We start from the raw sequence: 14,712 nt of genomic DNA on the forward strand, positions 1-14,712 counted from the left end.
ACCTTCATTAACATATATGAGTATTGTCCCTACTGTGAGGCTATAGAACACGCTGACTGGTCCAATATGACTGAGTTCCAGGTCAGAAATGTCTCACAGGCTGATGTATGTTATAACTTTACATGTAATCCACGGTACATTGGGAAATGTGAGAGGGGCCAAGTGGTCACTAGTGATTCCCGAATACTTTGCTCCCGTACTGAAGAACAATGTCAAAAGATAGTGACTACCATGTCTTGTGGAAAAGTAGTTCGAAGTCCCAGCCACACCAGACATGTCAAACTACCAGTAGGATGGGTCCTGTCCTGTGGCAATTTAACATACACCTATATCCCCGCCAACATTATAGGAGGACCGTGTGCATTGTCCCGTCTAAGTATCCTTATGTATCAGAAGCCAGACCCCCCGGCACCCACACCCTCACTTAGGGATCGGAGGGACATCCACGGCCTGGCCGATAACTGTGTAGGACCACCTACCCTACTGAGTTTCTCAGAGCACACTGCACTAGCTCTCAGCATTCTAGGCACCCCCGCATTAGCCCAGCATAACACAAGAGTAATTAACGGTTTAGCTTGTGACATGGTAAAGGGCCTAAATGCCACATCCCAGGCACTGGACCTACTACTCCTAGATGTACAAAACATACGAAGAGCCGCCCTACAGAACAGAGCCACCATTGATTACATCCTTATGACCATGAACCATGGGTGCGAAGAGTTTGAAGGGATGTGTTGTTTTAACCTCTCTGACAACTCTGCGTCAATCCATCAACAGATCAACCGCCTGAGAGATCTAGCCACCAGTATCAAACAAGGAACGGATCAAGGATGGTTTGACTGGTTGACAGGGTCCTGGTTTGGGTTTACTCTGATGAAGAAAATACTAACTGTTTTTGTTGCCATTGTAATGGTTCTAATTTCTGTTTGTTGTTGCATACAGTGTATCCCGGCCCTGGTGTCTACCTGGTCCACCTGTTTCTCTATGATGTCCGGCAGTAGGCCCACTGTCAATGCCAATGTCGTCATCACAGATCCAGAATACGATGATGTTGACCCATCCTACACCCCCATGAGAGCAATGGCTCCAGTCTACAACACCTTACAAGTCTAGAGTCAGCAGTGGGGGTGGGATGGAGCAGGGCGAGTTTGGTGAAACAGATAGTTTCAAGGGGGGTCTGTGATGGCAATCCCAGTATATAAATCTTTGTGTATTGGGATTTGGGGGGCCTTACGGGGAAATTGTTAATTCAAATGCTTTAACTCTGTTTTGATTCAGCTATAGAAGTGTACGTACACAATACACAGTTACACAATAGTATGAGGCAATGCTTATATGAAATATCTGTTTTTCATAACTCTGCTGACAAAGATGGAATTTAGCAATTTAGCCGTAACCAACATGTATAAATATATTTGACTGTCCAGCTGCATGCACTAATACGGAACTAGGAATCAGACAATCAACCGCATCCGAGACGGACTACCGTTTTTTTGATTACCGCGAAAATCCCCCAGCGATTTTACTGGAAACAGATGCAAATAACATGGGCGGTCTATGCAATTACTAATTCATGAAATAGTCTCCAATCATATCGGTTTTGACACACGTGGGGCGAGACAGCCCATTCCACTCTCCAGAGTGCCACCACGTGACAGGCAATACCAGATGACCGGATGAAGGAAGACGCTTATCCAATAATCAATCAACACATTGTGTCTATGTAATTCTTGCCTGCCCCAAAAGGGCTGTGTTTGATGTGCCTTATAAGCTGTTACGCGCCAAGAATAAATAAGGAAGTTACTTTTTCTTGAACTTGGGTCAGACTAAGTGATTTCTGGGAGACAGTGCACTGTCCGATACCTTAATCAATCAATCTGGAAGGGTGTGATCATTCCTAATTGAGTAAGCCGTGATTCCGCAAAGGAATGCTACGACAGTAGCTAGGCAAAATAGTGATTCTTTTCTGCCTCTGACTCTAGCCTAATGATATTCATGCATCAAGGAAAACAAATGCAAGGTCACCTCAGTAACTGCGGCTCACCTCCGCTGCCGCCCCCCCCCCCCCAAGCACGCTCGTAAGCAGTTACTCGAGATGAGCGATGCTCGCTCGAGTAACTGCTGTATCCGAGCGTGCTAGCTCATCTCTAATCAGGACAGATCCTAGTGGTATCCCACTTGAGACATACTTCCAGTTGGATGTCGAGCCATTTATAACTACTCTTTGAGTACGACCACCAGCCAATTGTGAATCACCTAACAGCTGTCTTGTCGATCCCATATTTGGTTACTTTTTAAATAAGCATGGTATGAGATACTTTGTAAAAAGCTTTACTAAAGTCAAGATATACTATATATACTGCATTTCTTTGATCAACGCAGTTGTAGATTCTGTCATAGAAGGAAATTGGATAAGTCTGGCATGACTTGTTTGTTACAAACCCATGCTGGCTCTGGTTAAATACTCAATTTTCATTTAAATACTTGCATACATGCTGTTTAATAATTTGTTGAAAGATTTTTTTCTGGTATAGAAGTTAGGCTCACAGGCCTGTAATTTCCTGCCTCCACCTTACTTCCTTTTTTAAAGATAGCGACAACATTTGCCCTTCTCCAATATTCTGGGACTTCTCCTGTACTCCACGAATGTTCAAAGATTTTGGCGAGTGGTTCTGCAATTACCTCTGCTGCTTCCTTCAGTAACCTAGGATGTAATTCATCTGGGCCTAGAGACTTGAATTAATTTATGTTAGCTAAGTGTTCCCTCTCCATCTCTCTACTTAAAGGTAGCCTACAATCTTTTATTCCTTCAATAGCACAGGAAAGATCAGTTAATGTTACATTTACTTTCTGAGATGAAACAGATATGAAATAGGAATTTAAAAGTTCAGCTTTCTCAATATCATTTTTAATCAATTCACCATTTTCATCTTGTAAAAGTCCTATAGAATCCTTGACTTTTCTTTTGCTTTTGGCATACCCCCAAAATCCTTTTTATTGCTTTTGGCCACTGTTGCAAGCCTTGATTCAATTTCAGCTTTAGCTTTTCTGACACTTGCCCTACAGTTTCTGCAGACTGCATTATATTCTTCTTAGATATATCCCCCTCTTTCCATTTGATAAACATATTTGTTTTCCTTTTTAACATGTGTTTAAGTTCTTTATTCATCCATCTGGGGCTCTTTAAGTGCTTCCAATTCTTCCTTCTTTAAGGGATTGTTAACGATTGTGCTTTGAGAATCTAATTTTGCAATTTTTAGCATCCTTCTTGAACATTTCTGTCCTTAGAACATCCCTTCATTAAAATCGGCCTTTCTGAAATCCAACCTTGAAGTCTGAGTCCTTTCAGGTCTTCCTTCCCTTGTTATCCAAAATTCAAGGATAGCATGATCACTGCTTCCTAAGGTTCCAGCCACCCTTACTTCCTCAACCATTCCCTCCCTGTTAATAGGAATAAGGTCCAGGATAGCTGGTCCCCTTGTTTTCTTTTCTATTACATTGTCATCAGCACAAGGTTGCCTAGATTGTCAGTGTACACACTTATGCTTATGGTTCTTGCCACTACAATCAACAGACAGAGACTATGATGCGTGAAACATCCCCAGATCATAAAGGAACTTCTAGTAGAAGCAGCAACCAAAAATGGCAACAGCACGCAAAATAAATTTACTATCAGAGGTATACATACCTATAATCAATACTCTAACCACATTAAATAATGCAAGGTTTTTGGTATATAATTTGATCGAATTACATTGGGCCATCTACCAATGTCCAGGTAACCAAGCTCATATGCATCCTAATGCTAATACCAGGTGGTAAATCTCAACCTGGGAAAGTTGGATGCCTACCTCTCAGACTGCTTCTCTCTTGGGACTAAGCCTACAAATAAAACCACAGGTCTTCCAAAAAGTTGTTATTTTTATTTAATCCATAAAAATAGGGCAGCAACGTTTCAACTCATACACAATCTTTTTCAAGCTTGAATAAGACTCTGTATGAGTTGAAACGTTTCTGCCCCATTTTTATGGAATAAATAAAAACAACAGCTTTTTGGAAGACCTGTGGTGCTGCTCCATTTTTCTACAATCGCTTGCTACTGGGGTCCCAGGAGTGGGGACCAGTGGAGCCTGCATACAGGACCCGGCCTCGAACCAGATGGTGTTTTACGACTGAGTGCTGCTGCTTCTTTGTATTTTCTACAAATAAAACCAGGGAAGGTAGGATACCATTCATATGCATGTTATTTTGCGTGCTGTTGCCATTTTTGGTTTCTGCTTCTATTGTATGTTGCAGCCATGGTTTAACGTGCACCTATATATTTCTATTGAGATATATTTCCATTGGGTAGTGCTGTCCTATTTTACCTTTTTTTTGCAGAAAGGAATTTCTGGCATACTTAACTCTTAGCACAACACACTCAGGTAAATTGCTAGCATGCTTTATTTGTTTTATGCTTGAGAAAGGCTGACAGCTCGGCCGAAACGCGTCGCAAATAAAGATTTGACTACATCGTTTTGAATTCTACCTGCTTTCCTGCCCTTCACAGATATAGATAAAAATTAATGACGTTTATTAAGTTATTTAAAAGGACATGGGTTTACACTAACAAGAACACACACACAAATGAAAAACAAGAACAAGGAGAAACCAAAGAATAGGACCCTGGTTTATAGTAAACTGGGAGATTCAGCTCTTTGATGATAAAGAGGTAAGTATATTTATCCCTTTTGGTGTATGATTGAATAACCTTGCGGGATTAGTGTGGACATAGCTTGTTGAGGAGTGGATGATATCCAGTACGTCAGATCTAGATACACCGTTCGTGTTGGGATATCCTCAAACCAAGTATGTATATGTCCTTAAATGATTGAGAAAGAAATATCAATCTAGACCTCTATTTGTATACTGGATCCCCAGTGGTGCCACATTAGTTTGAAGGTTGTTTTACCCGGGGTCTGGTTATGGTGCACTTAGATAGTATTGACCAGATCCCACAAAAACACACTCTTTAAATACCAAGATTGGCTCTGGCGTATGGTAGGTGGAAATTTACCGATTAACCGTTCGCCAAAAGGTAATGTAGTGGCGTCTAAAAAGTAGACTTATGCTCGGAGATAGGCTCGACGCGTTTCCCTATCCAATTTATTGGATAGTTCCTCAGGAGCAAAAGGTACGTATACCATCAATACATCTTTAGTCCTTTTACTGTGGACCATTCAAGACCAGGGTTGGTAAAAGAGAGAATTTCTCAAAAATAAATTGATTTTTCGATGAATTATGTCACCGATTTCTTGTTAAAAGAATGCCAAAAATTATATAGTATGCATTCCAACTCTTTCTCTTCTGGCTAGGTGTACCCCTCAAATATTCACATTGGCTGTTAAGCCGATCGGTTTTTTGGATATAACCGTCGGTCCCATCAGTCATTAAGTGAAAATAGACTAGAGCCAAGAAACCCTTGGTATATATCAGTGGTTCAGCAGGAAATTGTCCTAGTCTGAATTAACACCGATATGACCTTGGTTTTCTATATATCTGAATGCTCAGTCTTTTAATTAAGCTATTGAGAGGTTGCATAAGCAGGGCCCCCACAGGTTAGTGAATGGCATTCTTTTAACAAGAAATCGGTGACATAATTCATCGAAAAATCAATTTATTTTTGAGAAATTCTCTCTTTTACCAACCCTGGTCTTGAATGGTCCACAGTAAAAGGACTAAAGATGTATTGATGGTATACGTACCTTTTGCTCCTGAGGAACTATCCAATAAATTGGATAGGGAAACGCGTCGAGCCTATCTCCGAGCATAAGTCTACTTTTTAGACGCCACTACATTACCTTTTGGCGAACGGTTAATCAGTAAATTTCCACCTACCATACGCCAGAGCCAATCTTGGTATTTAAAGAGTGTGTTTTTGTGGGATCTGGTCAATACTATCTAAGTGCACCATAACCAGACCCCGGGTAAAACAACCTTCAAACTAATGTGGCACCACTGGGAATCCAGTATACAAATAGAGGTCTAGATTGATATTTCTTTCTCAATCATTTAAGGACATATACATACTTGGTTTGAGGATATCCCAACACGAACGGTGTATCTAGATCTGACGTACTGGATATCATCCACTCCTCAACAAGCTATGTCCACACTAATCCCGCAAGGTTATTCAATCATACACCAAAAGGGATAAATATACTTACCTCTTTATCATCAAAGAGCTGAATCTCCCAGTTTACTATAAACCAGGGTCCTATTCTTTGGTTTCTCCTTGTTCTTGTTTTTCATTTGTGTGTGTGTTCTTGTTAGTGTAAACCCATGTCCTTTTAAATAACTTAATAAACGTCATTAATTTTTATCTATATCTGTGAAGGGTTTCAAAATTCATATATAGATTTCTATACCACTGTGATTTCTACCTGCTTTCCTGGACCCAGGGGTGCTTTTCAATAAGCACCCCTGTGAAGTAAGTGTCGTATATAGCATAACCAGATTTTACAAATACATCGTTATATCCTCTGCTTGTTACCTTCCAAAACACGGGAGCGCTGGTTAATTTTCTGTACCCTACTTATTTGCTTTGCCTATCCCGTGGTGCATTTTTTCACCTCTGGGAACAACCATGACGCTCTCTTCGAGATGTCTCTTATGACCAGTGCAAGGAAGCTTCCTCCATACTGTGGGTTGATACGCCATTCCGGATCTTGACGTACCGGAGCCCATCACACGGGCCCAGCGTCATGGGGTGAGTCCTCTCTCCACAGCTTTCTATACCGAATACATAATACCACACTCTCTATCCATTTCTGGGAGCGCTACCCATTTTTTCCTTTCTTTAACACACTCAGGTAAAGGAGTTTCCCTTACGTTTTTCCAGTGATGTGCCAACTCTCATTTCCCACGAAATTACGGGTATCCCGGTGCCTCGGCACCATCTTTAAATATAAATACTAGTCCCCCGAGCTCAGATCTCTACACTGCAGCAGAAAGAACCCAGGGTAAGATGCTCAGCACTTTCTCCTTCTCTCTACCCGGTCATTTAGAACAATGTTTATCTGGCTAGTTACCTCACCTGAATATCTGTATGTATATACCATTCCCAATATGTATTAATTATAACATATGTTAATATACCCTCTGTGTGGTTTCCCCCTTTTTCATGGTGCATTGCATTCTGATAATATTAATTGATTGTTGTTATATGTGACAACTCTATACCCCTCACTAGGAATTCCCAATTTTTCTGATGAATTTTATATCAACATATATCTTTATAAATATCTATATTTATACCGTAAGATGTGTAAACACAGGATCCACCATCAGATACTGCATATAGCTGATGTTTCTCATATTTTTAATAATTCTTTTTTGGATCTGTGTCTCTTTACATTGTTATTATTTTCTTCTAGTAAATGGAACATTGGACATAATATATATCATTTTCTGAATTTTAAGCAGGAGAACAATCTGACTGCTGTCACAGAATTTTTTCTTCTTGGATTCCAATGCAGCAAAAACGTAAGAGTTTTATTGTTCTTTTTTTTCCTGGTGGTTTACTGTGTGACAATATGTGGAAACCTCCTGATTATCACCCTGATGTCCACCAGCAAGACCCTCCTCACTCCAATGTACTTCTTCATCTCACAACTGTCCATCAGTGACATCTTACTAACAACTGATATTGTCCCCAATATGCTCTACATCCTACTGAATAATGGGGGGGCCATTACTTTTATTGGTTGTATCACTCAGCATTATTTTTTTGTTACTGTAGAAACTTCAGGATGTTTGCTTCTCGCTCTGATGTCGTATGACAGATATGTGGCCATCTGTAATCCCCTACGTTACACCTCTATCATGACAAGTGAATTTTGCATGAAATTGTCCATTATCTGTTGGTTGATTGGGTTTTTCGTTACATTGATTGACACCATAGCAACTTCTATGATGACATTCTGTGGGCCAAATATCATTGACCAATTTTTCTGTGACATTTTTTACTTACTCGATATTGCCTGCTCTGGTACATCAATTGTTCAACTAGAGGTGAATGTACTTAGCACCCCCATAGTAACGATCCCAACCATAATTATCATAGTGTCTTATACTTACATTATTGGCACCATCTTAAGGATTCCATCTAATACCGGTAGACAGAGAGCCTTCTCCACTTGTAGCTCTCACCTCATTGTGGTCAGCATGTTTTATGGAACATTGTTTAGTGTTTTTGTTGTTCCAATAAAAAGTGAAACATCGACCATCAGTAAGATCCTATCACTGCTGTACACCGTGTTTACTCCTTTGGTCAATCCCATAATATACAGTCTGAGAAATAAAGACATTTGGAAAGCTGTAAGGGAAAATCTTAGACATATTTTTGCTCATAACCATTCATAAAAATGATCCTTGGATCTGGACTTAGATTTAGATGTCGTGGATTTCCTTTTGCGTCCAACGACTTACTCAATTAGGAATGTTTACACCCTTCCAGATTAATTCTGAATTGATTATATGCGCATAAGAAGATTTCACACTGACACAGGTTCAGCATGTATAAGCTTCCTCAATTCTGCTTTATTGTTGGGCGCGCAGCCTCTTTTTAAAGAGCTTAACATATCTGCCCATCTGGGCAGGTCAAAGATTACATAGATACAACGTATTGTTTAATTATTGGATAAGCATCTTGAAATTCTTCCATCTTCCGGTCATCTGCCATTGGTCATCATGTGGTAGCAGGACGAGATGAGTGGGTTGTCTTGGACCCACATGTGGTTCCTTCGATATGATTGGATATTACAGCTTGAACTATTAATTGCATAAATTTCCCGTGTTATTTGCATAAGTTTCCAGTAAAACTGCTTGGGTTATTATTGCGGTAGCTGCTTCAGACTGCGGTTATTTATGTCTGATTTTACTTCTTCTAGAGTTACTAACTGCTAGCTTTGGTTACAGAGTTTAGTAAGCGGAAAGTTTCATGATATGAGGAAGTAGATATATTGGATACATGAAAGAATATATATATCTATATTCGTAGGAAAACAGACAACAATGGAAAAGTACTGTCATTTGGTATACAGAATGCTAAACATATAAAAACAGGTCCACTGTCCACTATCCAAAATATAGATATATTGGAATTCCACTACAAAGATGGATACTTATAATGTCTAATATATGGTAGCATATAAAACTGGTGTTATACACTCAAAAAACCACCTATGTGAGAGGACCTACCCCCTCACCTAGACTAGTTTTTTCTATGAAGTATTTCTCCGATATTTCTCCAAAGCAATTCCCCAATATTCTGTAGATATCACCCTCTTCTTTAAGAAAACTTTACCTCTAAAGAAGTATGTTTTGCAGGAACTTTATTAAACACCTGAAAAAGGTTTCACTGCACACATTTCCAATCCAAGGATCAAATTCAGCCCTGTGAATCCTGTCAATCCCCGCTATTGTGTCTTTGCTTACAAAAACATAATTCAAGGATTGCCCATGGACACGACAGGTTATTAAACTAATAGAGGAACAAAGTTGTCATAGGGCAACCAATAGTCTTTTGTTTATGACCCACACAAAAGTAAAACATAACCTTTAGGGCTCCCACCCACTGGCGATATTTTCTTCACTGCGATGCGATTCAAAAGCTAAAGTCTCGCACCGCTGTGCGAGAAAAAAATCGGCATGTCGCCGGGATATCGGAATCACGCCGACATATCGCCAGTCTTTTCAATGGAGCCAGCGGCAGCAGCGCTAGCCCCATTGAAAAGAGATGGAGAATGCCGGGGACTACTGCCACAGCTGGCACAGCTGTGACAACTGTCAGAGCTGTGGCAGAAGTCCCCGGCATTCTATTCCATTGCTTTCAATGGGATCGGCACTGCTGCCGATCCCATTGAAAGCACTGCTTTCTGCCAAGCTCGGCGGAATGATTATCGAGGAAGGGCTTGAAATATAAGCCCTTCCCAGATAATCATCAATAAGTGGTGAAAAAATCAAAAAAATATTACTTACCTCTCCTGCGCTCAGCTGCGTCCTCCTGCTGGCACTGCTATGAAGGTCTTTCAGCAGTCGGGGATTTAAAAATCCCCGCCTCCTGAAAGGGCTGTGCAGATTGTCTGAGGGCTCAGCCAATAGCAGCTACTGCTTAGCTATTGACTGAGCGCTCAGCCAATCACACATAGCCCTTAGCTATTCATTCATGAATAGCTATATCTTAGCTATTGATTTTTAAATCCCTGACTGCTGAAAGACCTTCATGGCAGTGCCGGGGAGCCAGCAGGAGGACGCAGCTGAGCGCAGGAGAGGTAAGTAATTTATTTATTTTTTTTCACCACTTATTGATGATTATCGGGGAAGGGCTTATATTTCAAGCCCTTCCTCGATAATTATTCCGCGGGGCTTGGCAGAAAGCAGTGCTTTCAATGGGATCGGCAGCAGTGCCGATCCCATTGAAAGCAATGGAATAGAATGTCGGGAACTTCTGCAGAAGTCCGCTGCATTCTCCCTATGCTTTCAATGGGGCTAGCGCTGCTGTCGCTGGCCCCATTGAAACCACTTGCGATATGCCGGTTCTATACCGGCCTCTTTCTTGTGCTGCGATGCAAGAGTTTTCTCGTGCTCTCGCGGCGCAAGCAAGAAAATATCGCCAGTGGGTGTGAGCCCTTACTGTATAAGTGAAACAGAACACCTATGAAGTTATCAAGTAACAAGACTATTGCCGCTCTTATAAACTAAATTATTCATGCATCATAAATCATATCTTAATGGTGTGGAAATTGGGAGGTAACCAAGCTGACCACTATCATTTTGGAATATGGAGGGATTGAACGCCGGCCACAATTGCCCACATGTATATACAGAACACCAGTAAAGACTTGAGCTAAAATGTAACCACTACCCCTCCATCCAACATGTTTCGCCTAACTAATCATCATCAGGTGAAAGAATGGGGCTATAATGATAACAGTGCCACAATGACAACACTCAGCCATGAGGGGGGCATTTAAAACAATAATATGCGTATTAATTTTTTCATAGTTAAAGAAAAAAAAACAACTTCAAGTCTCCTTAAAGGCTATCAGAGAGTTGCTGAAAAAATGATAAAGATGCTAACAGAAATCAATAAATTACAATATAGCAGAGTGTATGGGAATAAGAAGTGAGTAATTTAATAACTAAACCTATCAAATGGAAGCTGAAAATGTGTTACGGATTTTAAGGAAAGCGCACCCACTGGACTAACTACAGATAATGCAAAGAAGCAAATTGTACCAGCAAGCAAACAGAGAAATAGACTAGGAGTCCAGATGACCTAGCAGTGGCGTGACCAGAGGAAACACCAATACTTAGGCACCCAGGAAGTGGACCAGCTTAGCTTAAATAGCAAGGCAATTGTTCATTGACTCTGCAGCTGAGCTGACAGCCAGAGGGCTTGTTAACCTTCTCAGCACTGTACAAAGACAGACAAGGATCCAAATGCACAGGAACAGTAGAAATATGCTTGCAGTTACCTGGAACCGCAAGAGGATGGCACACGAGAGTAGCAGACCTTACAAAAGGAAAACCGGAACACTCTCATTCAGTCCACAAGCGCTCCTGCTGTTTGGTCTGAATATCCATTTAGCCCCTTTTCTCATAAATTTGAAATCTAAGTTCCCTCCTATGACCCAAGTTTCCCAAGACAGAGTCCCCAAATTTTAAGCACTTATCACCACCACGCCTGTTATTTATGTGCCTAGCTACTGGAGTGTGAGTTCTTACTGAGCTAAACTGTTTAGACATGTGTTGTTTTAATTGTTGTACAATTTTCCCCGTGTAAATCTTCAAAACAAAAGTGTATTTTGCCTCATATATAAAGCTTATGCTGCTGCAGTTAATATACTGTCTGATGGTATATATCATATTATTCACCAAGTTGGTAAGTGTAGCAGATTTCATAACATGAGGGTAAAATGTACAATTACAACAAGAGTAAAAGCCCGCATGGGTGTTCACACTATGATTAGACCCTGTTATATGTGGTGAGAAGTATTAGTATTAGCATTAGGTAAAATGAAAAAGGTTTAATACCGTGTTAGCCAGTAGAACAAAGAGAAACCAAGTAATCTTGTTGATATGACACCTTTTAATGGCTAACAAAAATACAATGTTATAGCAAGCTTTAGAACCCACGCAGGGTTCTTCCTGAGATCTAAAGATGTATTTATATAAAAACCTATACACATATACACATGATCACATGGGAGGACACAAACGCAGTGTAATTAATGTGCGCTTAAAACGAATCCCAGAACTGCATAAGAGGGCACAGACATGTTGTGATTAATAGCACTTAGATAAATACCAGAAAGGGATGAGCATAACAGAAAATAATTAGTCCAATGACAAGGAATATGAAAGTTTTATGGTCTTGAAATTGATGTTGGGGGTTACCACCAGGCCAACGTGTTACCACTGTTCTGGGTTTCTCATATCTCATAATCTCCACTGATTTAAATCCCCCCCCCCCCCCTCCCTTCTGGGATTCATACTGATTTTGATAGTATCAAAGGTGGTTATAAACTTAGAACCAAAGGACAAATAATTGTGTGTGAGGATGAATCTTGTAAGTTGTAACACCGATTTAGAGGAATTTGAGGCCAGTGGGATTGCCTCTGAATCGGTGTTACTATTCACAAGATTCATCCTCACACACAAGTTTTTCTGCTTGGGCAAAGAGATATTCCTACAAATCATTGGAACGGCCAAGGGCAGTAAAATGGCACCGCAAAATGCAACCTTGTCATGGCAAAACAGGAGGGTGTCTTTCTGGCCTGCTCCAGCAAACCATTGGCGTTTTTCTGCTACATTGATGACATCATAATCATCTGTACTAACACCGAACCAGAACTAGTACAATTCCATGAGAGATCCAACACATTTCACCCCACAATAAACCTGACATTAAATGTAATCTAATACTCATGTGAAACAGCTTTAATGGAGTTAGATAAACTCTATGCAATAAATAAAATTGTGATACTTTCAGATACAGATGCTTAAAGGGGTTGTCCCGTGCCGAAACGTTTTTTTTTTTTTCAACAGCCCCTCCGTTCGGCGCGAGACAAACCCGATGCAGGCACCTAAAAAAAAATCTGCACAGCGCTTACCTGAATCCCCGCGCTCCGGTGACTTCTTACTTACCGGTTGAAGATGGCCGCCGGGATCTTCTCCCTCGGTGGACCGCAGCTCTTCTGTGCGGTCCATTGCCGATTCCAGCCTCCTGATTGGCTGGAATCGGCACGTGACAGGGCGGAGCTACACGGAGCCGCTCTCCGGCACGAGCGGCCCCATTCAGAAAAGAAGAAGACCCGGACTGCGCAAGCGCGTCTAATCTGGCGATTAGACGCTGAAAATTAGACGGCACCATGGAGACGGGGACGCTAGCAACGGAACAGGTAAGTAAATAACTTCTAATAACTTCTGTATGGCTCATAATTAATGCACAATGTACATTACAAAGTGCATTAATATGGCCATACAGAAGTATATAGACCCACTTGCTGCCGCGGGACAACCCCTTTAATTGTAAAAAGGAGAAGATGATGGACTGTGGGCACAACCCTTATAATGTAAAGTGCATAAAAGCAAAGGGATTAACATCAAAGGCCTCTTCCTGTTTCTTTTTTTTTCTCCATAACACCGCAGGTGACCATCTGGAATTCATCCAGGCAGGTGTAGGACTGATTTAAAATTGTCACTTGGTAGTATGACCCTAAATTAGGAACTCCCAGGCCTCCCTGTTTCCTATATAGATATAGTATTGAGGCTGCTATCCGCAGTCTTTTTGCCTTCCATATAAATGTCATTAGTTGTTTCTGAAACTCTGCTATGACATATTGAGAAATCGATACACAAACTGTACAAAATAAATATAAGATTTTGGGTAGAATCAGCATTTTATATAATACCATTCTGCCACGCCTAGAGGGCTCTAATTTCTCCATCGATTCCAGCTCTTTGTGCAGGGAAGAGAACAGGGGATTGAAATTTCTGGATACCATATTAGACAAATGCTGACAAAGTTTATGCCCGGGTATGGTACCTCAGAGCTCACTCAAAGGAGAACTCCCTTTTGTATACCTCTCTTTAGTTCTTCATCTATATTGAAGCCCAGTGCATGAGACATTTATGTTTAGATTATAGTAGGAGGCCTCACTACAGCAGGAGATTATGCCCGCTAGTCCCCTCAGGTAGCAGAGGGATCAGAAATGGAAAAAAGCCCATCGTCGACAAAAAGGCCAGTTTGGTGCTGTCTGAGTCCCATGGATACCCCTTAACTTCTAGGGACACTCTAGTCAATTCCCCCAGGGGTTCCATAATCATTATAAACAATAGAGGGGAAAGCAGGCAGCCGTGTCTAGTTCCACTTGTTATCTGGAAAGGTGAGGAAAGGGCTCCCACTGCTAGGACTCTGGCTGTAGGATTGGAATACAGGGCCTGGATTACACGTAAGAAATTCCTTTTAGTGCCAAATTTTTGTAGGGTGGAAAAAGCAAACCCCGAAAAGAGTCTATTGAATAGCCTCTCCACATCCAGGGCAAGGAGGAGAGAAGGCGCTTGACTCGACCCCATGGTAGCCAAAATATTAGTAATTTTCCTCATGCCATCCGAGGCCTGCCTACCTTTCATGAAACCAACTTTATCTTTATGAATTACTAGCTT

The 14,712-nt window shown here is 41.0% G+C and overlaps 1 protein-coding gene across 1 annotated transcript; it reads left to right on the plus strand.

Annotated features, from left to right (window-relative positions):
• The first annotated feature begins 7,302 nt into the window (after positions 1–7,302).
• LOC136610364 (olfactory receptor 10A7-like) lies at positions 7,303–8,403 on the plus strand. The gene has a single exon (XM_066589595.1). It carries the CDS (start codon positions 7,303–7,305, stop codon positions 8,401–8,403), a length of 1,101 nt encoding a protein of 366 aa, XP_066445692.1.
• Positions 8,404–14,712: the final 6,309 nt, after the last annotated feature.

The sequence above is a fragment of the Eleutherodactylus coqui genome, chromosome 2 (assembly GCF_035609145.1).
Source record: "Eleutherodactylus coqui strain aEleCoq1 chromosome 2, aEleCoq1.hap1, whole genome shotgun sequence".
Lineage (NCBI taxonomy): Eukaryota > Metazoa > Chordata > Amphibia > Anura > Eleutherodactylidae > Eleutherodactylus > Eleutherodactylus coqui.

What these genes read in the sequence shown, in the direction of transcription:
- LOC136610364 (XM_066589595.1), top strand. Translation starts at nt 7,303, where the DNA reads ATGTGTAAACACAGGATCCACCATCAGATACTGCATATAGCTGATGTT.